Source organism: Heliangelus exortis, chromosome 1, assembly GCF_036169615.1.
Source record: "Heliangelus exortis chromosome 1, bHelExo1.hap1, whole genome shotgun sequence".
Lineage (NCBI taxonomy): Eukaryota > Metazoa > Chordata > Aves > Apodiformes > Trochilidae > Heliangelus > Heliangelus exortis.
Window position 1 is genome coordinate 9,026,343 of NC_092422.1, and position 27,671 is coordinate 9,054,013.

The 27,671-nt window shown below is 37.3% G+C and overlaps 1 protein-coding gene across 1 annotated transcript; it reads left to right on the top strand.

Moving 5' to 3' along the window:
• The first annotated feature begins 634 nt into the window (after positions 1–634).
• On the top strand, positions 635–27,447 carry LOC139791340 (putative N-acetylated-alpha-linked acidic dipeptidase). The gene is made up of 19 exons (XM_071733450.1): positions 635–861; positions 2,186–2,294; positions 4,713–4,899; positions 5,631–5,732; positions 8,513–8,638; positions 10,516–10,702; positions 12,057–12,150; positions 14,242–14,340; positions 15,375–15,460; positions 16,422–16,541; positions 17,845–17,927; positions 18,198–18,261; positions 18,795–18,862; positions 20,973–21,064; positions 21,855–21,945; positions 22,708–22,972; positions 24,030–24,111; positions 25,772–25,864; positions 26,922–27,447. Exons 1-19 carry the CDS (start codon positions 744–746, stop codon positions 27,109–27,111), a joined length of 2,256 nt encoding a protein of 751 aa, XP_071589551.1. The 5' UTR covers positions 635–743; the 3' UTR covers positions 27,112–27,447.
• Positions 27,448–27,671: the final 224 nt, after the last annotated feature.

Here is a 27,671-nt window from a genome sequence, read left to right on the forward strand (position 1 = left end):
GTGCTAGGTTTATGGTTGGATGTGATGATTTTAAGGGGCCTTTACAAACCTAAATGATTCCATGACTGTAAATGAGTAGCTGGGGTGCATACACATTCTTTGGAGTTTTAAGTCCATGAACTGGAATGAAACAAAGGTATGTGCAAGTCAACTCACCTTCACATGGACATGTCTGAAGAGCCTTTACAGCCTTTCAGAGGGTGTTGGATATTGGGGTACAGTATTTGTTACATTAAATCTTCTAAAATCGTGGCTTTTACCTTTTCTCTTTCCTCTCACATTCTCCCTGCTTGGAGGACGGCTTAGCACAGCCCTGTGGGAAACAGCCACAGGAGTAAAACTCACTGCTTCACCTCCTCACCGCACTTAGTAGCGAGGAAAAGCAAACACGGGTTGGTGGGGTATCTCAAACAAACCGGGGGGAAGGCGGAGAGAACACGGGCAGGTGTGAACACACGGACAGATCTCACCGAGAGAGCAGCAAGCGGTCAGGCAGCAGCTTGAGCACCCGGGCGGGCTCCAGTAAATCCAGCCCCGCTCGGACGTGATGGCGGGAGGGACTTGGGGCAGTGGAGGAGAACGGAGCCCGCAGGGCCGGACTGAGGCGGGAGAAGCTGAGGGGGCCGAGACCAAACGCCACCGCCCGCCCGCCCTCCGCCGCCTCCGGGGCGGGCAGGGCCACGGCGGGACTTCGGCCGGCGGGGAGGGTGCTGCCGGGAGCGGCGCGGAGCGGGCTGGCAGCAATGGGGACTTGGCTCGGCGGAGTCACGGAGCCGGCAGGCCCCAAGGCAGCCAGAGGCCGCTTCTGGGCTGTCTTCCTGGGAGCAGCGGCGGGGCTCTTCCTCCTTGGGTTCCTCATCGGTACAGTGCAGATTCCCCTTCGCATCGGGGAGCACTCTTCGGTCACCCCCGGCCCTTTCAGCCGGGGGAGGTGGCTGGGAGCCGGGTTGGTGGAGGTCTGGGTGGGGGGGAAGGAACGGGGCGTCCTACCTGTGCCCGAGGCTGTGTGCTGGGGGTACCCGAGGCTGTGTGCTGGGGGTACCGGGGGTGAACCCATGCTCGGCCTGGCCGACGTCTCCCTCCCTTGGAACCCCTCGGGTCAGGCAGGTGCTGTCGCCGACCCTCCTGGGATTTCTGGCTCCTTCTCAGGAGAAGGGGTCTTTTTTGGGAGTGTCATTTTTAGATTTCCCTTTGAATAAAGTAGTTATTTGTTGTATACTATTATTCTCTTGCTATGGGCAAGGTTTGTGAGGAGGGGGAAGGAAAAGGGCTTCTCCACCCTGCAGCATCGAAATGGCACCAGCACAAACAAGAAAGGTGGGAAGATAAATAGGGGGCTGGAGGAGAAATGGCAGGAGGGGTGAAATAGTCTTTAATTTCATACCTCCCTTGTGTTTCACTGATGGATCTGGATCAGTTTGGGAAGGAAGGAGAGGAAAAAAAAAAGCCACTCTAGTGCCTTTTGGTATGTCCTTGGTGTTGGTGCAGTTGGGAAGCCCTGACTGAATTACTTGATGTGGAAAGAGCCTTTTGCTGTGACAGTGTCTTGCTGGTGTCTTGGTCTCTGCTCCCCACCAGTTCTCTGATTTGCACTACTAATGTAACTGCTGCTGTATTTTCACTGAACAAGGCTCTGTCTTAAAAATAAAAAACAGATGTCAAAACCACTTGATTTCTAGGCAAGTGTTCCTCTCATGACTTACAGTGGTAATGCTGCACAGTAAGGGAAGCATTCCACAGTAATAGCCAGACAGACCAGCAAGTGAGAAAGGAGTTTTGAGACATCTGTTCTTCTCAAAGGGTGTCTACTTTTCTGTGCGTTTTTGTAAAGCTGCTGCCTCATTACTGAGGAGAATGGTATGACTGACATGATTGACAACATCATGTTCTGGTGCTAAAGGAAGATAAATCTCTTTGACATTTACAGTAAAATAACTGTGATGAATAAATACAGTGTTTTATTACCCTCAGTATCTGCCTAGGTAAATAAGTTCTCTCACTGTGTGGTGAAATTCCACTGCCATCACTATGCAGGCATCATTAGGTTGTGGTTGCTTTTCTGTGACAACATAAAAAACATTGTAAAATACACAGTGCAGATCTTGTGGTAGTACCAAAGAGAAAATGTGTTTCATGGGAATATTACTCTGGTGTTTTTACTTTTGTATTTTGGTGTGTTGTGCAGGCTGGTTTGCAAAACCTACAGAAAAGAAGACATCTGAGAGCCCTCATGAGGACATGAAGGCGGCATTTATGGCTGAAATGAAAGCTGAAAACATCAAACAGTTTCTTTAGTAAGCAATGTTTAGATTAATCAGTCAGAAAAATAAAATTTAAAATAAATAAATAATTGAAGCAGGAATCAGTCCAAGGATGTCACTAGACAGAGTGTACAGGTTTTTAGCCATAGATTTTATCTAATGAGTTCCAGTGGGCTGTGATAGACAAAACAGTCCTTCTCAGCTACTCTTATTCTTGCTTGTGTTGAAAACAGTTGAGTGGTAGGTAATATCTATGGTTAAAGAGATTAAAGATTGGCCAAAATCTTGCTCAGCCTTTTGTGAATACTAGTTATATGATGGCACATTACATGGTTTGTAATAAATCCAATAGTAATAAAGCTTTAGAGTACTTTTTAAGATGATAATTTTTCCCTAATGATTTTTTCACTTCACCTAACCTTTAGTGCTTAAATTAGGTGATTTTGCATATACTCTTTTAGGGTATGTAAATATTCTCTTTCAAGAAAATGTATATTCTATTATATCCTAGAAGCAAAGATGCTGACATTTGTTCCTGAAAATTGTAACAATGGAAGGTGACAATATTGATTTGTTAAAATGTATTAGAGTTTAAGTACTGTAATAATTTTCATTATATGCGTAATTTAGAAGCTTTAACTATGAGGAAGGTGATATACTATTGTTACTTTATTTTAGGGATGATATAAAAAAAATATTTTTCTTTGTATTTATTTCAGTTAGTAATAGACCAGAAGTCATAGTTTATTGATAGAAATTTACTTTCTGTATGAAGAATGAGTATCAGTTATTTCAGGACCAATAAACAAATTTGGTTTTTCCCTAAATTCCCAGCCTGATTAAATAGCATGAAGATGTGTCTTGCTACAAAACTAAATTACTAAAAAACATTTTAAGTTTAGAAGATTGTGGCATATCTTCATTTCGCTTTAGGTGCACTAGCCACAGACTATTGAAAATATATTACCTAGAAAGTATGTGCTTTATAGGGTATAACAGCCAGGTCCTCTATATATAAACACTGAAAACTGAAGATTTAGGACTTTTTACAGTGTTAACCTGTGTTTTGGCTCCTGCAGTCAGTTGTTCTTAAACAGCTCTGTAGAAGGACTGTTTTCTAGCCTCTAAACTCCCTGTCTTTGTGCCAGGAAATATACCTCATTTGCTGTCATGTAGCCTGTTCTGTGGTGAAATATGCAGATATTTAGTTGATGCTCAGAACTACCAGTACAAGCAGATAACAGATTAGAAGAGGAAATGAAGAAAACCGCAACGTTCAGTTAAATGAGAATATACTGAAGGAGAGTGTCACTGCATTAGTCAAATTTTAATGAAAACATCCGTCTGAAACATTCCTAACTCTTAGAGAAAACAGCCTTTGGTTCTAACAATAGCATATAACTGGACTCTTGGTTCAGTGTGTCATCCAGAAACTGGTACTGTCACTGTAGCAGGGACTTGTACTGCAGTGTTGCTACTGGATGTTGTCATTATCATGGGAACATGATTTTATCTAGCAGTACTCAGTGCAAAAGCAGAGCTGTGTAAGTTTCATAGTGCTTTGTTTGACAACATTGTTCTCACTGAAACTTAAGAAGTTTTCCCAACCTTAAACCCCTTCCTTGTTGGATCTGATTTCCTTCATTAACACCATCAGGTGCTGTGTGTTAATGCTGCTGTGATATGGTGATGGAGTAGTCAGGGACAGGATGAGGACATAATGGTGACAACCTTATTCAGCTTTGATTTTCTTCACTCACTTCATGACTGGGCTTTCTGAATGCTCCAGACAATTTTTTTTTTCATACAAGGGGTTTGTCACTCACTATGGTATCTTTCACTGTTATTCATACTGGATGAATTTAAAGTCCCAAGCTGTTGGAATTTTTCTGTTCCTTGTTTGTCAGCAAGCCACTATGAACACACTCTCCCATATTTTCTGAGAAGACAGAGTGAACTTTTAGATAAATCAATATTTGTGCCAAAATTAACTAAAATAATGGGGTCCAAGGAGAATATCCTGTTAATGGAATGTAGGGATCAAAGTAATTATGCACATTTCTAAACTGAATGCACAGAGGTAATTATACTACATTCTTTTATCACTTTGCAAGGGAGGGGAGTCTCATTATGCATATGAGTGATTTGCTTAAGGTCATCCAGAAAACAAGGAGTAGAGCAAGGACAAGACCCCACAGCTGATGCCATTGTGTCATTCTTGCTTGTCCAGACTGTGAGGAAGATGCAAAGACCAGGACAGCCTGAAGCCATACCTCAACTTATGTATGAGACAGGCAAAAGCATTAAACAGAAGAGTCTGGGTCCTTGTTCAACCTCAATACATCTCCTCAGCTCAAGAGGGTTTGTTTCTAAATAAGCTAAGAAGAGATCTATTTGTAAGCTGCAGTTTCTGATCCTGAGTTGTTTTGTTGTTTTGTTTTTTTTTCATAGCAATTTTACACGGCTTCCTCACCTGGCTGGAACAAAGGAAAATCTGCATCTGGCACAGCAAGTCCAAGGTGAATGGAAGGAGTTTGGTTTGGATTCTGTTCAGTTGGTTCATTATGATGTCTTGCTCTCTTACCCTGATGACACTAAGCCAAACTACATCTCAATAATTGATGAGTATGGAAAAGAGGTATGGAAAACACCAATTTTTGTAACCAGGGAAAAAAACACTTTGAAACACTTGGGAAACTTGGGAAGAAAAGCTATCCTCTGCTTTGTTAACGGTTTGGGAGGGTTTCCATTTAGCTTTTTCAGGTTTTATCTTTGTTTCTTAATGTATGTGCTAGGAATACTAGTAATTACCCTGGTTCATACAGCATACTGACATATGGATTAAAGGTGAATTAGGTAAGAGAATTACATTATGTGATTCTGTTTTTTCAAATTATGTTATTCAGAAAGAGGAAAGCAATCATGGTCAGCATCATTGTCAGCATTGATTTCTTATACGGTATTGGTGATTGTGCTAAATTTAGTTTCTTGAAGATTAGTCTAGTCCTCAAGACACACTATCAGAAATCACAATAGTTATTATAGAGTAACTCTAGTGCCCTTGGAAGCTCCAGGGATGAGCAGAATGCTTTTTTTACCATTATGATCTAGCCTGCTTTTACCTGCAGTGCTGAGACCACCTTGAGGGACCCCATGTTCTTTTAAGCAGATTCTGTGAAGAGTGGAGATGGGATTTGCAAGATCACAGATGGAACTTGTACACTGAAAAGTGTGCCCTGTGCTTGCTGATGTTTTGGCCAGTCCTCACTTAGAGTTCAAAATGTAGTCCTTTAAAACGTAAAGGCATGTGAAACATGCCTGAACAGACATTACTCTTTTCCATTACTTTTTTTATTTCTTTTCAACTAGATTTTCAACACATCATTATCTGAGCCTCCTCCTCCAGGATATGAAGCTGTAAGAGATGTGGTACCACCTTATAGTGCATTTTCAGCCCAAGGAATGCCTGAGGTAACATAGTAGAATAGTTAAATAACTAAAAGTAGAAACTAAAACAGAAATAGAAGTAGGAATAGAAGTAGAAATAGAGACAGAAATATAAATAATAGAAATAGGTGGAAATCAGTTTAGTTTTTTTTCTCTGGCTTGAGTCAACTGGATTTTATTTTTGCCTTTTACTTAAAAAATATGGTAAATAGTCATTGATGTTGTCAGCTACTCTAAGTATCTCCAGATATTTCTGTGACTATGCACAATTGTTTCCCATCTTGGTGATCAAAGACTGTTATATTTACATAGACAAATGAACAATCTAATTTTCAAAATGCTGCTTGCCCAAGGCTCACACTTACAGATATCACTGCCAGTGTACAGTGTGATTGAAAATGGCTTTTGCTAGAATTTCTGTCTGGAATTAAAATTGTTGCTGTGGTCTGATCTTAACACTAATCCTTCTGTCTTCTTGTAGAAGTGGTACCAGCTGACAGGTTTTCTTTTATAAAGCTGACCTGCATAATAAGAGTTTTCTATCCTTTAATCTTTAGGGGTTTCAGATAATACTTTGTAAGATCAGATTTTTTTGTGGTTCTCAGCATCTTTCCCATCTATACAAAGAATAATTTAGGTTGGCAGGGCCCCCTGGAGGTCATCTGCTCCAATTTCTGCTTTAAATTTGGGTCTGATTTTGAAACCAGCTAACAATGCTTTTACTCACACAGCCTGGTACTAGGCAGGTACTTTCTGAAATTTTGTTACAAAACTGTGCAAGTCTTAAAAGGAGAAGTTACCCTGTATTCATTTGCTTAAGGCACCCAAAGGAATCTGGAAAGGCTGGTAGTCTACACTATATAAGAGCTTTGAGTGTTTCAAAAAGTGTAGTAGCAACTTAGGAACATAATGAACTTGACTTCATGAATTCTGACTTTGTATTGTAGCATAACATCCCCAAAGAAAGCCAGAATAAACTCCCCACTTTATTTGTTTTATGGAAAGTTACATTAAGTGATGGGATATAGAAAATAATAAAAGCAAGTTTAAGAAGCTGCAGCTTCATTGTTTAGAAAATTATTTTATTTTCATTAAATATAAAAATGTTATTTAAAAAAAAATACTTAAAAGGCAGATTGTCTTTTCAAAAGGTGATGCTTATGTTCACCTCCTTACTTAATACTTGGACAAGAGCTCCTGGTACCCTTCTAGCAGTGTTGGCAGTAACATTATCCAGTGAGCAGTTCTGCAAACAGCATGGGAGAGAGCATGTATATAGCTCAGCAGTGGGAACATTTGCTGGGTCCAGGGCTCTTCTAAATTCTCCCAGTCCTGTTTGTGTATTTTATTTTGGGATGAAAAAAGTTAAGTTTTGAGCAGAGACTTATTTTAACATAAATATTTAGCAGAAAGCAAACCAATTAGCAAAGTTATGTTTTATTAGACAGTAGCAGAAGTTTGGAACATAAGAATCATAAATAATGGCAAAATTCTGTGGAGAATTTATTTATGTAGTTCCATCTGGTTGGTGATCACAAGTAAGAGGTGTGCTGGAGGTCAAAAGAACCCAGACGAGGCATTTTGAGCCCACACTACATTATCAAAGCATGTACTCTGCAATAGTTCTATAAACATGAGGGATTTCACTACATCACTAGAAAATTTCGGTACAAAACTGTCAGTGTTCTGATGAGGTTTTTTTTACATCAGTGTAGTTTTTTAGTTAATGAAAGGTAAAGCTGAAGATTTTTTTGAGAGGTATTGGAAGAATTTAATTAAAGAGGGTTGTTTTACTGTGCAATATATTGAGTACTTGCAGAGTCTTCAAATAAGTACCTTTTAGTGTAGTTTCAGAGATCTATAGATTGAATAACTATGAATTACTCTAAAACACCAGGAAAAATGCTATGAATATAGATTCTGTACTTTATATCAGGTATAGCTATGAGTGCTTCCAAAGATAAGAGCTGTTCTTTTCTTGATGTGATGGTATCTACTTAATCAATAACAGTATTTAAACAGTATTTAAACCTGTAAAGTGTGTATAGGCTTTCACCATAAAATACTACAGTCCTGTTAACTTGTTTTACACCTCATTGTAGAACAAGGGCCTTGAATGTGAGAACCTGCAGGTTGCTCTGAGTTGTTATCCTTACAGCTCTGCAATTATGTAAGCCAAACTATTCAAATCAACATTTTTTTAGTATTTGTCACTAAAAATGCAGTAGCCTACAAATGTTGGTATTCAGTACAAGATATTCTAAAGAAAATACGTTAAAGTGGAGGACCAAATTCTCCTTTTGTTTAATAGAAATAGACTGAAAGAACTGTCTTGACTTCAGGAGAGTGACACTTGATTTTACTGAGAGGGAGAAATTCAGAGAAGCCTCTGCAGGAATAATCCTTGTGTTTATAAATTTTCTCTGAACAGAGAGGACCAGAGGCTTACTAGGCGTGAAATGATTTGCCTAATTTGCCTTAAATTGAAGATCTCTTTGGAAGTGTCTGGTAATATGGAAAAATGCACTACAGAAGAGTTTCCTGTCACCTAATTTTAGTTTTCTGAAGTTGCAGGCATCTTCCTTAAGGCAGTCTTTGAGACTTTTTGTAGGCATTTACTCTAAAACAGTGAGTGACTTCATTACAAGTCAGTTTCCTACCCAAATGTCTCAAGATCAAAGAAAAGTTCATACCATAGGGAGTCCCAGAGCTCACTGTTCTCAGCTTATTCTCTTTGTAGATTACATCCTTTTTTGCTACACTCATTAACATTATTTTTTTCAAATTTTGCCTTTTCCTATCAGGGTGAGTTAGTGTATGTGAATTATGGCCGCACTGAGGACTTCCTTAAGCTACAACGTGAAATGGGAATTAACTGTACAGACAAAATTGTTATTGCCAGGTATGGGAAGATCTTCAGAGGAAATAAGGTAATGCCTCTATATAAAAATGTTACTTGTGCTGTCCTTCAGTTGATTTCAAGAGTCTTAAGCAGTTACCTTAAGTTTTCTGGAGAATTTAGTGTAACTGAGTTTTCATGGAGCTATGTTCAAAACCGATTTTTTAGTACAAAATATAAAATACATATTTGATATGTATCTAATACATCCATAAATTTTAAGTATTTTAATATTAACTTGCATACTATAAATACTAATTTTCTTGAGTAACACACTCTTGAGTCTGAACTAGATTGTTCACCCCTATTAGTTCAGCTGTTTCTTAAAATGCATATATTGTGTTTCTTTGTTATGGTTTCTATACACTAAGTGGAGACTGTATCTATATGGACATTATGTAAAAATCTGTTTGTGTTAATTTGATGTCCCTATCGTAAATATTCTTAAACTATGGTTTCAGCAGATTTCCTTGGTCTGACAGGAAAGGATATAATTATACATATACTTCAGGCATACAATCAAGTTATTTCCTCAATAGAGATGTTAGAATACAGTCTGTTTCAAGTGTGTTTGTCTCTCATGCAACAATTAGTTTGACCCTAATTTGGGCAGGACTATTTTTTGTATTTCTCTGTTAATTAAGGGTATCAAACACTGAATCTCCTTGATGGAATTCCAACTCTTATTTTATTCTGTGGAGTAAACTTCTTTGTGCATTTATCCTTGTTCCTCAGTGGTTTGCATTAATAAGTTTTTTACCAGTGAAAAATGGCATGTAACTCATATTCTTGGTCAGATAATATTTTCACTAAATTGTAAATGGTTTTACCATTCTTAAAGATACTATTGAAATGCACAAGACTTAAAAAGTGAAGGTGTTTCTGTCTAAGAATCTTTTCTTAAAATCAAACACCCCAGAGGTACTTATATGTAGAGGGGCAGTTGTCCAATGGTTTGGAAATAAAATGCCCTTGTTGGCACAGAGGGGTATGCTCATTCCTATGGTAGCAGATCTAATGGCTGTTTTTGTAATGAAGAATTTGGTAGCCTGTACAAATTCTACAGAACTGTACTGACATTTTCTGACTTCCTAATTGTGTGCAAGCGTAGGATAGAGGATGAAGAAAATACTGTGTTCCCTGAAAAGACTATGGTATTTCTGAATTAAAATACTGAAATTTAAAGATGCTGAGGATTAGTTGTCACTCAATCACTATACATCACCATTGTATTTAGTAGCAAAACAGACTGGGATGTCAGAATGACATACTTTCTTCCTTTCACTGTCTACCATGCATTATTGTACAATGATACAGTCCCATGAGAAGACTTCTTTTAATCCAAACATGATGCAGGTCAGTCTTTCTGCCATAATTAGGCTAAGATACATACTCTTTGAAGTTAGCCTTGTTCACAGCCAACGATTACTTCAAGCTCTCCAATAATAATCTTCCTGTGTAGTCTGAATTCTGAGATATGTTCAAAAGACTATTTAGGTAAATAAGGTAAATACATGACTAAATGAAAGATAAGGTTGCATCAATGTGATACAGGTTTTTTTTAATCCATGATGTATACATTTCAGTAGTCAGTTGATTGTAGTGATCTGTATGACAGAATACAAACTCAGGTTATGAAGTAAATACTGCAGAGGATGTTTCCCATGGCATTGCAGTTATCTCCTAAGTAAAATCCAAAGCAACAGCACCTCTTACTGTTGTATGGGACCTGATATCTGCATATATATTTTAATGAAATTTTGTGAGAAGAGCCAATTATGGATCCTTTACTTAGCCCAGGCTCTGTAAAAGGAATAATCCCTGTACTGTCTAATACTTTCTTTTGCCCCTTGAATTCTGGTGTGAAGCTAAAAAGCACTGGATAAGGACTGGGGATGTGCTTTGCAGGTGAAGAATGCTGAATTGGCAGGTGCCAAGGGACTTATTCTGTACTCTGACCCCGCTGACTACTGTGCCCCAGGAACAGATCCCTATCCAAAGGGCTGGAACCTTCCAGGTGGAGGAGCCCAGCGTGGAAATGTTTTAAACCTGAATGGGGCAGGGGATCCTCTGACCCCAGGTTATCCTGCAAAAGGTGGGTGACACTAGAGTGGTCATGCTCTGAGATTCTGGTTTCAGGAAGTGAGAGAGAAGGTAATGGGGATGTTCTTTCCCTTGGAACAAAACACAATTTTTTCTTGGTCTTCCTGTTGCTCAAAGGAGACAACTTTGGGCTTCACATCATTAGACCACTCGTGTAAATAGTATGTGAGAGAAAGTGAGGGGATGTTAAGGGAGCCACACAGTGCAGTGCTGGGCTACTTAACTTCACACACATCCAAGTGAACCCAGAGGTCATGATACAAGTATTCAATGGCTGAAGCCCAATCTTCCTGCTTCTCATCAGTAAGTCAGCAAGGAGCCAGTCTGCATAGCTCATGGGTTTCTTTGCTTCTGCAGTTTCCCTTTCTGCAGGACTTGGGCTACCTTCCCTCCAAAGGAGCCCTACCTGGCAATGCTGGGAACTTTCCTGCTGGAACTCATGTCACTTGGCTGCAGCTGAGGCTCCTGAGGAGATGATGATTCACCAGCTGGTTCATCACCTACATTCACCTCATCCTTCCTCAGCTGCTTATTTGAGCTCTGCTGAAGCTGTTTCATTCAGCACCTAACCCAGATCATATCGACTGAAATATATATAAATATATATATATATATGAATATAAATATATAAGAACCATTCTTTTCAGCACTCAAGCCAGGGTATGTGAAGGAGGCAGTCACCTGAAGAAGAGCAGTCACTCTTGGCAAAAATTGCCTCTAGCCAGCACACTTGAGCTGGAAGAGGATATGGGATCACAACAGCAGCATGGCAGGAGCAGACAGAGAAAATTTCTGGTTCCTCATTAGCATGAGTCAGGGATCTCATAGATGAACTCCTGTCTGTGTCCCTCACAAAATGAATGCTGTATTGGGGACAAAACTGCTCTGTTCCACACCTTCTGGCTTGCAAAAATCAAATTTTGTCCACATTGTGAAAATTAAGATTCTCATTTGTCAAAAAGCCCTATTATTTGTATTTGAGCTTTGTCAGAACAAAACACAGACTTCGTTTTGCTCATGAAAATAGCAAACCAGAATATTCAGTAGCTTATCTATAATGTAAGATTATATCTGCATTTCTTATCAAGTAGCAAAATATTTTTAGTTTCCAGATAAGTGTTCCAAGCAGACTGTTCTGTTCCATCAGAGTATGGGCTCCCTCTCTGTGGTGTCTGTTTGAAAACACATTGATAAACATAAAGGATGAAATCACTAGAGAAATGCCAGCCTCCTTTGAGGAAAGTGAAATTTTTTTATCTTTGACTCTAATGTTGGAATTGTGATATGAACTGTACAGCTTCCTCCTGAGAGTTGTAAATATGAAAATATCTTTCTTTTGCTTTCAGAATACACCTACCGATTAGACAAAGCCAGTGGTGTAGGTCTCCCAAAAATTCCAGTTCATCCCATTGGCTATCATGATGCTGAGTCATTACTGCGGTAAGTGTATGGGAGACATGAGGAATTTTAAGCAGACTGTTTTTTGAAAGTTACGAGAGTATTTGAAAAGAAAGGGAAGACATTTGCACTGTGTTTCTTACGGTGGCTGTTGAAACTGTATATATCATTGGGTTCGCTGTAGGAGGTAAATGATACTACATGTCAGATATGTGCAGAGTGATCTGGAAAGTATCGTTTGTGATATATTGTGATCAGTCAAGTATAATGAAGTTATAAACTGTTTCTCATATAGAATAAAGTTAAAAAAATATTGAGGATGGCATAATAGATGTCTTGTGAAAAAGACCACAAATTAAATCATTCATTTGCCTAGCGAAATGCTTGCCATGACTTTTTGATGTTAGATGAAGGCATGTGCTTCCTTTCATTGAGTGTACTATGTTGCATATGAAAAGATGCAAGCAAACTAATATAAGCACAATGGGGAAACTGAGTGTTGTAGGTGATATAATAGACATCTACATGTAAGTGAGTGTACTGTCTAAACACACAAGTGACATGAAGATAGTCTGCCTGCTTGCCAGAGGGTAGTATTAAAATTCAGAATTTTCAGAATTAACAAACCAAATGAGATACCTGAAAAAAAGTAAGATGTGACTGAGGTGGCAAGTGTCTCATTCCTCAAAAAATGTAGCAGTAATCATCTGTATCAGCTGTAGAGAAACAGAACCAGAAATAGTTGGCAAAAGGTTGGCAACAGTAACAGGAATAATTGTTCAGGACAGTAATTGAAAATAATCCTGGGTGTGCACTTGTATAGGAATTTCACATTTGTATCACATGAGCAATTGTTCTGCTCTGTCTGATGCCTCTGTATGAATACTGAGTTAAAAAAAGTAATTCTGTCTTGTTCTTTGTGTGCGTTTCTTCTGACGTATTGAAGCTATCTAGTTTTATGTGAATCAGAATTTTACTGGTTTTGGTGGTTTTGCATACCTGATGTTCATTAACAGTGTTCATTAACAGTAACGTTTTTCCTATTTCCTCCCAAACTTTTATGGACTGATATATCTCCAAAGTATCTTTTCTTTAAAACTGCTTATAATGATAAAGGTAAAGGTTAAAAACCCTTTTTTTCCATTGCAAACTAGTACTAATTAGACAGATTAATATGTATAAATAAGATGTAGCTACATATTTCTCTTCAATAAGTTGGAAATAATTCTAGAAATTTATATCAATAGATATGAATTAATTCTAAATCCTCTAGAAATACTTGGGCCTTGATTTTAATTTTGTGTTGAGAAGGCATAACATAGTTATTCCTGCTATCATATTTTTGTATTAAAGGACTTGAAGACATGCTAAAGTGTTCTGTGGAATAATGCTTGACTGCAATATGCATTTACAGTAAATGGTTTCATTTAAAAGAAATACATTTTGCCTAATAAGAACCAGAACATTCAGCATACTTGTGCTGTTGGGTTTTTTTTGTTTCTCATACATTCATGTCAAAAATACGAATTCTTCAGAATAGATGGATAACTATGGGTGATTGTGATCCACTGGATTAGTGCATTTCCTGTTTTGTTAACTGTGATAAAGCATCTCATCTTTGGAACATGAAAAGGTGACTTGAACTGATCATCTTTCTTCAGTTTTAGATACCTCTGAAACACATCAACTCTGTCTGTGCAGCCAGATTAAACGGTGTCCAGGGACAGGCACAGGAAGACAACTGTCTGTGTTGTTAAATTGTTAGAATGGTCCAAGTTGTTCTCTGTTGATTCAAATGCAAATGCATTTCAAGGCAGTAGAAAGTTCATAGGACCATTTACAAGGGGTAGTTTGTATGCAAAAACTTAGGAGGCCAGAATGGTTTTCCAGTGTAGCTGAAGGCCTTTTCAGGTTGATCTTAATGCCCAGGACTATTCCACTGTGTTAGTTTATTAGCATCAGTGTATTTAAACGGGTGTATTTTTCTTCTGTGGAAGCCTGCAATATAAATTCTCTAAGATAAGGCCATCACTGTGGTCTGTGTGTGCTTGTGACCCAAAAAGTGCAGTTCCTCATTTGTGTCTAGTGCTATTGTAAGATGTCTGTAACTAATAATTTTTTTTTTCATAATAGTAATATGGGAGGACATCCGCCACCACATAGTAGCTGGAAAGGAGACTTGAATGTATCTTACAATGTTGGTCCTGGTTTCACAACAGAATACACTACAAGGTCAGTTTTGTCTCATAAGAAAATGTTCTTAGGATCAGAGAAAAACATATAGAGCAATAGACTGTAATCAAAGTTGAGTAGCTGGGGTTACTTCTCATTTCTTTGGTTGCTTTCTGTACAAAGTTTCATTAGATTTTCATCTGATTGGATGGATAGAACTGAACTGATTTATTTTCCAGCCAGTCTTGAAATAGTTTCATTTGAAAAGCACCTAGCCTTTCCCAGTTTATTTGCTGAGACATTATTTTTGAAAACTGAATTTTTGTGTTGTCTTCATTGAATTTTATGTGGGTGCAGCTTCTGGTCTTACCCATTGCCTCATAAGAAAAAATATTAACCTACAAGTCAGCTTTTCCAGAAAAAAAAGTTTTAACTACAGTGTAACTTTTATAGCTTCAGATTGTTTTAAAAATGATTGAGTGGTTACATTTTAGGATTAAAGTTCAGGTGTTTCAGTACTGGCTGAGTTATTGCACTAACATCATATGAACATTTGACATTTTCACTGTGTCTTAGTCATACCACAAGAAAAATTCCTTGAGAAAAATATACAGGCAACACTGCAGCTGTGTTGTAGATAAACAGTCAGGTTGTCTGATTTTCTGCGGCCTGAGGTTCCACAGCTGCAGTGGCTGTGATGGTGTAATTTCTGTTTTGCACCAACCATGATTTGAAATATTTACCTTTTTACCACTAGCTAGTTTTCATTTTCCTTTCACTCTTCCAAATTAAAAACCAAGCTGCTAGCAAAAATTCTCCGAATTTGGACTTTTGATCCTGTTATCCGTATAAACCTTATTTACATTAATAACAATACATAGCTTTCAAGGGCTAAATGCTGTTCTCAATTGCACAAGTATAAATTCAGAAAAAAACTACACTGAAATCTTTTCATTTTACTTTGGCTTAATGAAGGATAAATTTGGTTAAAATGTTCTCCTTACATTTTATTCTGTATAGTTTGAAATGTGCCAAGATGTTTTAGTTTCTAATTTGGTGAATTTTCTGTTTGGATTTTCTTCCCCCCACACTAGCAAGGTGAAAATGCACATTCATAGCCACAACAAGGTTACAAGGATTTACAATGTGATTGGTACCATCAGAGGCACAGTGGAACCAGGTAAAATCATTTGTCTTCACTGTAATGTGGGCATGCAGTTACCTCTACATGCATTTCGTAGCTAAAAGAGAGAAATGAGGAACATAGTTTTCTCTGAAATATTGCAATACATGATCATTGGTGCTGAAATATTTATTGCACCATCTTTTAAATGGTTCAGGGTATGTCAGCACTTTCACTGTAAATGCTGATTTTCAAGGGGTAGTCATAACCAAGACAGAAACATTTGTTTTCAGGCAAGTAACTTAGCAATTGAAAGAAAAATCTGAAGTGCATATTATTCTGTACTAACATGGGAATGGATTTTCCACTCCATCTAAAGACACATCCACTTTTTGTCTTTTACAGTCTCTTGTAACCAATGAGATTTTACATTCTAAAAACCAGAACATGGAGACATCCCTAGGATGATGATAACATCATTTAACTTGTAACTGCCTGCAGTTCTCTGTTGCTTGAAACAAAACTGTTAACCGTATTATAGTGGTACAGAGAGAGCTAGTCTGACTTTGGTGTTATTACTAACATCTCTGTTATGATTTGGATGGTTGGCTATATACATATTCAGAGAAATACTGCATTATTCACACCTTAATGCTGTGAGTTGGTGTGATCTACAAAAGTCATTAGTGGATCAACTTTACCATGAAACACACTATTGTAAAAAACCTTTAGAGGAAATCTGCAGTATTTCTAATAATAGAAGTAATGTTGTGGAATATAAGAGGTTTTATGTCTTATGGGATCAAGATATTAAGTTTGACAACTTCTTTAGGACTGGCTGAAAATGCAGAAAAATATCTGTAGAGATTTGCAATGTCATTTACCCTCCTGCCATGTATATTAAAAACTATTAAGCTATGTTGCCTGATACCTACATGAAAAAATATAAATTATTTCCAGCATCTCTATGGTAGGAAAAAAGATTTTTGGAATAAACCACCATAATTAATTTCTCAAGACAGATATGTCATCCTGGGAGGCCACCGTGATTCCTGGGTATTTGGTGGCATTGATCCTCAGAGTGGGGCTGCTGTGGTTCATGAGATTGTGAGGAGCTTTGGCAAACTGAACAGGAAAGGTAATGTAATGAGGGAATAGAATGCATCAAAGTGAGTGTTTTCAGCACTGGCCATTGATTTAGCTGGGATTTAAACATATGCTTAAAATTAAATGTGAATCTCACTGATCTCTTGAATAAGCACTCTGCTCTGCAACTATTAACTAGTCCCAGTTACAGCCTTGGTATATGCAAGGTACTTAAGAGAAAGCACACCTAAAGGAAATCAAAACACAAAATGAGGGATGCTGAAAGAGACAGAACATTTAGGTACAATTACTGTGTGTCTGAGGCTGGTCAGACTGGGTGTTTCAATGGTCCTATAAAACCGAGAGTGGTGGACTCATCAAGCCTTCACTGGGGCAACATTGAGAGCCTTCTCAGCACTTGGCTAGTTTAGAAACAGACCCAAGAATAAATAAACTGTGGCTGTTTAATGCTGGGAGTGAGCTGTGCAAACACAGTAGGAGGTATCCATTAAAAATACCTCATGCCTAGTTACATCAGAATAGGAGCAAATGCCAACTGTACCAATTTTCTGCTGCTGTCAGAGCAAATGCTATCTCACTGTCTGACATCCCATGTAAAGAACATAACTCAAATACTGTACTAGAGGAGCTTTCTTTGACTACTCATTACACTTAAAACTTATTGCCAATTAGTTTTCTTTCCATTCCCTCTCTGTAACTGGATATCAGGGGAAACTCTTTGGAATGGAAGCTGAAAAAAAAAAAAAAGTAAAAGAGGAAGGGAGCAAAAGAGATTCCACTAGTCTAAAAGAAAACTTGGGGCAGAAATACAGAGGCAGAGCAACAGAGCCTGTTCCAGTTGGTCTGGGTTTAAATTGAATGCCAAATTTCCAACTGAAATATCTTTGTTTTGAAAGTGATCTCTCAAAGTGAGAGGGAATTTCTTGTGTTTTGAAATATAGCATTTAGGAGACAGGTCAAAATAGGCACTGGTATACAATGCATAATGAATTGAACAAAGCAAAAAAGAGTAGAGAAGCATTCTTTCATTTGTGCAAAGCATGCTATTTTTCCTTGTTAACAGTTTTTAAATTTAGAAAATTTTCTTCCTGATAGTAGAAAAATAATACATTATTTAGCACAATTTTGAAGTACAAGTGAGATTGCTACAAAATTAACAGTTACTAGGTTGGGTTAGTGAAGAAGTTTGTGTTAAAGTTCCTTAAATCCACCTCTTTCCCCACAGATCAGGATAAAAGATGAGCCACAGAAATTAACATTTTTTTTCACATTAGTTAGCATATAACAAGCAGTCTTTACTTCTGTAATACAGTTGTCATGGTCTTTTATTGCAGGATGGAGGCCAAGGAGAACAGTGATATTTGCAAGCTGGGATGCGGAGGAATTTGGCTTGTTAGGATCGACAGAGTGGGCTGAGGTAAACTAAGAGTGCTCACAGAGAAATGTGCATAGTGACAGATGTTTGACAAATCTGTACTCGAAAACAACACTTCTACCCTCCCTCCCTTTCATTTCATTAAACACACACACACATACATGCACATTCTTAAATTTTCTTTTCCTTTTGAACTAGCAGGACTATATCAATCCTTGAAGTATATGAAGCAGTAGTCATTTCTCTGGTTGTGAAACCAGTTTTGAGGAAAAACTGTTAATCAACATTTTTTTCTTCTTTTCTTTCTCATAGGAAAATGCCAAAGTATTGCAAGCACGGGGAGTGGCTTACATCAATGCAGATTCCTCTGTTGAAGGTACAGAGCTTTGATTTGTGTTTTATATGAATGGTGATGGTATACACAGAAGGTTGGCATATACACTTTTAGCTAGGGGATCCATGAAAACTTCAATGTGATTATTTTGTTGCATTAGTTCAGGAGTACATATGGGGGGAAACTGTGACCCAGAATGATAAAGTATCCTTGAGATGTTGCTGTGGTTCTGGGAAGTCCATTACAGTAGCTACACAATTTTTAAAGTCATGGGAAGGGACCAGAAGTGTTGTACCCCTGTCAGCACTCCTATGGCAACTCTTTAGAGTCAGTCTTATAATGTATTTAACGAACATAAGGACACCAAAAAAGCTCATAAGGGTTGCTTCAAAATCTGAGCTGTAATTCATCCTGACCAATACAAATGCATTAATGAACTCTTCTACAGGGGGAGTCAGGTTGTTCCTTGTAGAGAATGTAGCTCTCTAGTTCCTTCCTTGGTAACAAATAACAGCACAAGGTTTCAGCTAAGTAGAATTTGCTACTTCAAATAAATAGTTTTTCCTGTGTTTCAGGAAACTACACACTGCGAGTGGATTGCACACCACTGATGTACAGACTGGTGTACAGTCTGACTAAAGAGGTAATAGCTCTTGAAATTTTTAGCCAGCATATTCAGTGCTCACTTACTGGATGGGGATCCCTATCTAAAATATGTTGCCAGGTGTTTCTTTTCTGACTGCAGTACCCCTTTAAGTCAATAACTAAGTGACTGGAGCTTTTTCCCAGGAGTGGCAAAAGGATTTTGAGTTTAAATCTATAATTTATTAGCTATTCAGGATTAGGGAAATTTTCCATTCCCCCTGTAAAAGTGTTTCATCCAAAACCAAAAGAATACAAAGATTCCATAGGTCAGAAGACAGAAACAAGAAGAAAGCTGGCTGCCCAGTCTAGCTTCTAGGATGTCCATTGTAGTGGAAGACTGACTTCCTCTAGGCAAGAGAAGAAATCAGTTTTGTTGCAGTGTCTTTTTTAGCATGATGTGACAGATTTGGTCAATGTGCTCAAATTCAGTGTGTCCTGTTAGATAGGTGATCTGCTGCTGCTCTAGATGACCCTGCTTTAGTGGGAGAGTTGGACTAGATGATCTCTAGAGGTCCCTTCCAACTCTCATAATCCTGTGTTTCTGCAATATTAATGGACTCTGATCATGATGCTCTCACAGATACTTGTGTGGCACAGAAAGTAAAAGATAGGGCCCTTTCTCTGGAAATAGTCTCACCATCTTGGATCTAAGCTGTTCCTTGCTTTAAGAGCAAATCATAGAAGCTGGTGCTAAGGATTTTTTAATTCTGCTTTTTTTCTATTTACCTGTATTAAATCATGAATATTTAATAAGTTTCCTTTGTGTGTGTTCTATATCCACATATATAATGTGCATTCAACTACTATATATGTTGCATGACTCTACTTTATCTGTCCTAAGTGCTGTATATATTCACCCATCTGTCTCTTCCAGGGCTGATAATTTGTTATCTCTTGGAAGCTGGAATGAGACTGGTACAAAAGAAAAAGAAATGTAGTAATTCAGTATAGTCATTTTCTGGCCATTGAAAGACAACATTAAAATTTAACTCTGTTAAAATTAGTTGCCCAGACAAAGATATTTATTTCCTGAACTGCAGAGGAGCTCAACACCTTCAGTTCCCATGGTAACCTGTACTAAGCACAGGTGTTCTGAACATCCAGGAAAATCAGGTCAGCTGAGTCTTGGTTTGGACACAAAGAGCCATCATTGAAATGTTGACCTAAATACCAGCAAACATGGTTGTGTAACCCTTGCTGAAGCTGGGAAGTGACAACAAAGGCTGATGAATGCATGTAACTACAGCTTGTTGGTAGCTGATGTCTGGAGAGAATGCTGATCAGGAACCAGGTCCTTCATGATTCCATCCAAAATTTACTTGTGGCAAAAAGTGTTAACACTGTTTTATGAGGAATTAGGTTCCTGACCAAGACACAAAAATATTGTTTTCATTTTGATTCCTATTGTGACTTAATTGTTGGATATTATATATAAATATTAATAATAGAATAGATATTAATAATCTTTAATAGATTAAAAATAACAAAACCTCAGCAGCCGACCAGTGAAAAGGTGGAATGAAAAATACCCACAGTGTTAAGCCTGCTCAGTAATCTGGAAAGTAGTCAGAGTGATGCAAATGAATTTTAGGTTGCTCAAGATTTGTAGACCTCTGTAGAAGCTATAAGGATATAAACACAAAATACTGTAAATTTTGCCCTTCTAAGGTTAATCTTGCATCCATGAAAATAATTTTTGTGACCTAAACCAAGTTAGAACCACTTTTGAATTAAATCAAGTCAAAGTTGAAATTGAAGCGAAACAAACAATTTTGATTTTGTGAGGGATTTTTTTTAATAAATATTTTAATGGATTAAAATCTCATAAAGAAATACTAGAATGCAAATATTTTCTTGAAATATTTTAATTTTTCCTGTGTTTTCTCCTATCTAAAATTGCCAATTTTATCAAATAAACTGTCTCTTTGGAAAATGCTGTACATTTGAAGTGTTAAAATGGAGATTCAGAAAGGTTGATAGACTTGAGGGTTATATCTTACTGATTGTCCTAAGCCATAGGCTTTACATTGTGAAAGGTTATAGATTTGTTGCTTGGTAACATTTATAATTGTACCCTTTGTCTTTTTATTACAATATACTTTTTCCAGATACCAAGTCCTGACGAAGGGTTTGAAGGAAAATCTCTTTATGAGAGCTGGTATGAAAAAAATCCATCAGAAGAATATAAAGAAGTCCCCAGGTCAGTGACAAAAGAGAATGAAGTTATACCAAAAGTTAGAACTTGTAGAGGATTTTAAGGAAATATACACTTGAAAAACCCGAGTGCCTTAAAAAAATGGTGTGATTTTCATCTGCTTAAAATTTCAGAGTTTTATTGATTGCAGCTGATACACTACTGTACAAGAGTTTTGTGAACCTGAATTTGCAGAATGAACAGGAGAGTTTATATATGAAAAGTGTTTGTATAATTTAGAGATTTAGACAAATAAGGCAGTATGCATAAACCAGTAGCACAAGATGCTAACACAGCAGCTTTTCTTTCACTCTTCTTCCAGTCTTCTGGAAGACTTCTTAGTGTGGGTGAATGGACAGAACATCAGGCAGGATTTTACAACACTGTCATTCAAATTTACCAGGATTTCCTATAGATTCTTGAAGACTGATTCTATTCCATGGACCTATGCTGGTACTGCTGTGATTTCTCTGAGTTAAGAGCTTGGGATAGTTCAGCAGAAGAAAGGTCATTGCATTTTATCAATGATTAAAGACAGTGAGTTAAATTCTCCTCTTCAGAGTTTTATTTCTCTGACCCTCAGAATGATGACTTTGCTCCTCTGAGAATTTAATTGATGAGGTAAATGTAATGGAGGGGTCACAGGCAATTTATGTGATATTGACAGAAAGAAGGTACTAGGGAAGACTGTGTAGTGACTGTGACTTCAGAATAAATGAACACAGTACTTGAAAGCAAAGTATAATTATACTTAAAGTATTGTCACTCAAGGCATCTTTCTCTTTTGTATTAAAAGAATAAATAAACTGGGTTCTGGAAATGACTTTGAAGTCTTTTTTCAACGTCTTGGCATTGCTTCAGGCAGAGCACGCTACAGTAAAAATTGGGTAAGTCTTTGTCTTTGTAATTTTCTCCCCCCTTTAGCAGCCTGAATACTGTCACCTCTAATTGAGCCATTTGGACTGCCAGCTTTTTGGAGTTCAGTTTAGTGTGTCAGAATGGAGTGTCTTTACTAGAACTCTGTGTGCTACTACAACACAAATATTTGATACATATTAGTGGTCAGGTGAAAGTACTTTTGCTCAGGGCAAATGCATGTGTTTAAAATCACCTGTGCTTGATGAAGGCTTATGAGTGGCTTATGATGACTTTTTAATGATTTTTAATAATGTTTGAAGCTTTGAATTCAAAATGTTTCCTGTTTTGTGGACAGTATGAGTCTGACTGAAGTACACTGTGAGATTAAACTAGTTGGGAAATGTTCAAGGAGCAATCTAGTCGATGTGGTTTTTTCCTCTGGAAAGACATATCCAAAGAGAAAAGCAGAAATGACTGTTGAGACCCAAGCAAAGAGAGGAAGGGCAATCTCACCTTAATATAGCCAACTAAAAGTTATGTGTCTGCTCTTAGCTACCATCTTTGGTGTCTCTGTCCATGGTTGGTGGAGAGAGACATCTGCAAATGACTATTTGTCTCATGGATTGGTGTCTAATAGGGCCACCACTGAGTAGTTCTTCCCATTTGACTATATATTGGATTAGTATGACCTGAGCACTTAATATACAGTGCCTTGAATTCTACAGCAAAGGTTTTCAAGCAAAGCTGAAGCATCCATAGGTGAATAATGGATTTGTTTGGGTTTGTTTCAGAATGTAGAAAAATATAGCAGCTATCCAGTGTATCACAGCGTCTATGAAACCTATGAAATTGTGGAGAAGTTTTATGATCCCACTTTCAAGAACCATCTGACAGTAGCTCAGGTACGGGGAGGGCTGGTGTTTGAACTGGCCAACTCCGTTGTGCTTCCTTTCGACCCTAGAGATTATGCATCAGCTGTGAGCAACTATGCTCACATCATCTATAATCTGTCAAGGAATCATGAAGAGGAAGTGGCAACATACAATGTATCCTTTGGTATGTAGAGTCTTTCATTGCACTCTTAATATATGTTTTAGTCATGATCTGTTATATACCTTGTCCTGTATGAACAGTAAATAAAACAAGAGCCACACCTTCCAATAATTTGGAATTATTGTCACTACTTTGCCTGTGCAGAGACTATGCCACTGCCTGGTAGACCAAACAATTACAGTTGCATGTTCTTTGACCTGTGCATGGTTTAGTGATATTGGCAAGAAATCTTCTTCTTGGTTCCTAAAAAAAAAAAAATCACAATAGTTTGCAGTTTCTTTGCAGCTTATAATGTTGGATAGTTCTCTGTCCAATGCTGATCATAGGTTCACAGGATAATCCTGGGTAGAAGGAACCACAGGAGGTCTCTAGGTCAAGGTGCCTAAGGCAGCATCATCTCTGAGGTCACACTAAGTTGCTCAAAGCTTTATTCCATTTGGTCTTGAACGTCTCCAATGACAGAGACTACAAAACTGCTCTGGACCACATTGCTTGATTGTCCTCAGGGTAAAAAAACGCACTTTATATCCAGTCAGAACTTATCTTATTTCAGTTTATGGACACATGATGGCAGGTGTAAACACTGTGAGAAGTTTTCCTGGGGAAAACAAATGAGACAAATGGTTGAACAAACAATGTTGGGTAGATGCGTGCATGCGTGTGCACACACACACACTCTCAGTCTTTCTCAAAACTTTGTGTGTGTGGAGGGACATACCAATAAAACATAGGTTGTTGGGATTTATAAAATCCCAGACTTATCTGAACAGACTGGTTCTGGCAATCCATGTTTTAGTTTTTTGCTAATTCTATACATTCTTCAAGGAGCAAACAACAAGCAATATTCAAAAAAATACTGATTTCTAGTGTCTCCAAGGCAAGTTTTCACACAGAATAACATAGTTCTTAATGTAGAAATACAGGGGCGTCTGATTTTCATTTGGTAAGGATTGACAGATCATGATCACAGTGAAAGATAAAGCTTTGATTTGAAGAATATGCTGTATTAAATGGTTCCTTTGGAATTTGAAGTTAAATGCTTCCTTCCTGCTCCCTCCAGATGCTCTCTTTTCAGCTGTGAAGAATTTTACAGAAGTTGCTGCAAGCTTTCATGAAAGACTGCAACAAGTAGATATCAATAAGTAAGTTTAACTTTTTTTTTTCTTTCTGTAACATATTTCATGTAGTCCTCTGGGCTCAGAGGGTCTAGTTTTCAGTTGCGTTTAGTCCCCTGAATACCCTTGGTGACAAATGCCTGTCAGTGGTGTGTTTCATTATAGGTCCTTATGGACTCTTGTATTTATGGATCTAGTTACCCTAGAAAATGTGGAAATGTTGAATTAGTGGACTCAGAGACAGGGCAGAGCCTGATAAACTAGCTATGTTAGCTTAGAAAATTTTTCCAAGTTAATTTGTATCCATACTTGGTGGGTTTTGAGGAGCAGTGATACATGGATGTGACTAGAAGACTGGTTAGCAGGAGCAGAGCCAGCTCAACAGAATGTGTCCCTCTAAGTAGAGACGCATCCTAAGATTTCGTCACTGAGTTATCATTAAAGAACAAATTTTGATTTGTGGCTTTTGTCAGAATTATAGTTTTCAAGATACTGGTATCACTTAATTGAAAAAAACTAAATATAACTGTACAATTATTGTAGTTCTGGCAAGCTTTGGCAAGCTTTTTGACCAGCTTTCAAAAAATTGTGTGCAGTACCTATGCCAAAACACCTAATTTAGATTTCACTTTTTTCTTCATTTATTCTTTGTAGGCCATGCTCAGAATAAAAACCCAAACTTTTTATATATACATATGTGCATATTACATTTTTTGTGCAGAATCTTATTTAGCCATATGCTTTTCCTTATGGAAGACAAGGTGAGAATGAGTCATATCTTTAATGGCAGCAACTTTAATGATAAAAAAGTTAACAATGATTTTTTATGTAAAATATGACATCTATGACATCTATGTGACATTTTCAAAATGGTTTCTTTGATGGGTGGCCTAAATCTAGGCACTAATTCAGCTGACCAGTTTTGGTTTCCATTTACACCAACGTAAACTTGAAACAAATTTGTTGTAGTAAGAGTTACTCCTGGCTTACTGTGATATGAATTTTTAAATTTTTTATGGTGAATGGCTTTGAAGCTCTGCAATAAGTTACTTTGGATATAAACTACCAATTCCACATATATTCAGGATAATCTTCTTCACAGATCTTTTACTTGTTAAGCATCAGCAGGATTCTTAGAGCTTTTCAAAGAACACGGATGGTCTCTGCTCTAGGGAATTTATAATCTGCTGTCAGAAAAAAACACAGTTCTTGGGTGGGTCAAAAGATGATTCTAACATGACAAAGTTCATGTTTCTCAGATATTGTATATATATATATATATATACAAAAATAAATGTGATTTTATTGAAAGAATTTGCAACTGGATGGCTTTATGAAAAATATGGTCTTTAGTGGTCTGCCTAAGCATCCTAATGAAAAAGACACACAGGAGTAAGATACAATGTAAGAGTATCTTACTTATCTGAAAGTCTCTGTCTTCTTTGACATTATTCCTTTGCCTTTAAAAGTAGCTTAAGGAGACTTTCAATTTATGACTCAACACAGTACAGATTTGAATATTTCTGTTGTGCAAGTTAGGTGGGAAGGGATGTTTTCTGTGGGCTACACTTTAAGTTCAACATCTTGGATTTAATGTCCATCATAAATACAGAACTGTGTATATTCGGGCACGGGATGAGAGAGGGGCAACACTAGCAGATAACATATTCCTCTGATTTCTTTTTAGCCTACTTGCTGTCAGATCAGTAAATGATCAGCTTATGTTTCTCGAGAGGGCTTTCATCGATCCTCTTGGATTACCTGGCAGGCCATTCTATAGGTAAAAAAAGGCTTATTTTTCACTTTCTGCAAGGAGTATCCTACAAGAATGCCTTTACTATTTCTAGAATATTAATTTTCAGAATATTAATTAATTAGTATTCCAGGTCTCTAAATGGAATTGTTATTTTAGTACAGCTTAGTCAACATAGTAAAGGTAGATTACACTGGACAAAGAAATCTGAAAAGGTAAAACAAAATGAAGGAAATCTTTGGCAAGATGCACTATCTAGAATGAGGAAAAGTCTTGCTGGAAGCGTAATCAGGTCAGTAAACTCATATCTATTGATTTCAGTGGGCTTCTCAACAGGTCTAAAAGTCTGGTCCTGGAGTCAGTTTAAGTAAATTCAGTGGTAAAGGATCCTTAGGAAGTTACTATTTTGTGAATTAAGATATGATTAAAGTATATACAATTCTATTGATTGTAGCAGAACAGTCCTGCCAGTAAATGCAGTGAAGTGAATGCAGTAGTTCTCTCATCCAGTTCAAGAAGTAAATCTTGTTCGAGAGGCAGAAGAGTTAAATCAAGTCTAGCTTTTTGGTCCTTCTACCACTCTGTATAATTCAGAACAGTAACTTTTCTACTAAAAAGTTCCACTACAAAGTAAATGTAGAAGGAGAATGTCATATCAACAGTCCTTGTACCCCTCATATCTTCTGATTAAAAATCTGTTGAAAACAGTCTCTCTCTAAAGCATAAGCTTTCCTATCACAAAGCATGCCTGTATCTGTTGGAAATTATGTATATCTGTAAGAAAATAAGCTGGCTTTTTTTTAATCTTTCCATTTCATCTAAAATGAGAGAAAGGAAAATAATTTAGTCTACTTTATCTCAAATCTTTTTAGCTATTAAATTTTGGAGTTCAAATGGAACAGTTTAGCTTATTTTCTTGCTGCATGGATTATAGGTCCTATTGCTGCAATAATCATATTTATTTACATCTTCAGTGTCAAGAATTTAACAGATTATATATAAACAAATTATTTTTATTTTTAAAATAATGTTTTATTTTTCTAATGCAGAATATTGTTATTGTTTTCACTCCATTTCCCTACAGACACATTATCTTCGCACCAAGCAGCCATAACAAGTATGCAGGTGAATCATTCCCGGGGATCTATGATGCCATGTTTGACATCAAAAACAAAGCTGATCAACATGAAGCCTGGAAAGAAGTTAAGAGGCAGATTTCCATTGCAGCCTTCACTGTACAGGCAGCAGCAGAAACACTGAAAGAAGTTGCATAAATATCAACAAAAGATTATGTATGACAGTTAGCAGAAGCCTTAAAAATGGAACATTTAAAAACAATAAGAGGATTATTGCAAAGAACACACAATCAATGGCATCTTTTTCTTCACAAATGATGTACTCAAGTGGAATGCAATTTAACAATGTTAACAGGATAATGTACTCCATTTGGAGTCAGTCAGTTTTTAGGTAACTTCTGAAGTGGAAATAAAAGCATTTCATGTTTTCCCTCAACTTCGTATTTTAATTATTACTAAGTGCTTGATTTATTTTCAGAGCCTTGAATTTTGCTAACTTGATTAGTGTAGTACTACTCATAGTGCATTAGGAAACCAGAAGTCATTTCATGTTTATATCAGTTTCTATCAGTTTTCTGATCTATCAGTCATTTCTATCTATATCAGTTTTGTTTTTGACTTTTTGTTAATTACTCATAACTACAATCCAAGATAGTCCTTTCAACGATTCTTTCACAAAAAGAATCACGTATGAAGATGAGAAAACTGTCACATACCCTGTGAGAGATGTATGATGATCATAACAAGTTTTGGGCAGC

Excerpts from the sequence above, each read along its gene's own strand:
- LOC139791340 (XM_071733450.1), top strand. The coding sequence starts at position 744 with ATGGGGACTTGGCTCGGCGGAGTCACGGAGCCGGCAGGCCCCAAGGCA. Across the intron at positions 16,542-17,844 it reads TGGCAAACTGAACAGGAAAG|GATGGAGGCCAAGGAGAACA; the intron begins GTAATGTAATGA and ends CTTTTATTGCAG. Across the intron at positions 17,928-18,197 it reads GATCGACAGAGTGGGCTGAG|GAAAATGCCAAAGTATTGCA; the intron begins GTAAACTAAGAG and ends TCTTTCTCATAG.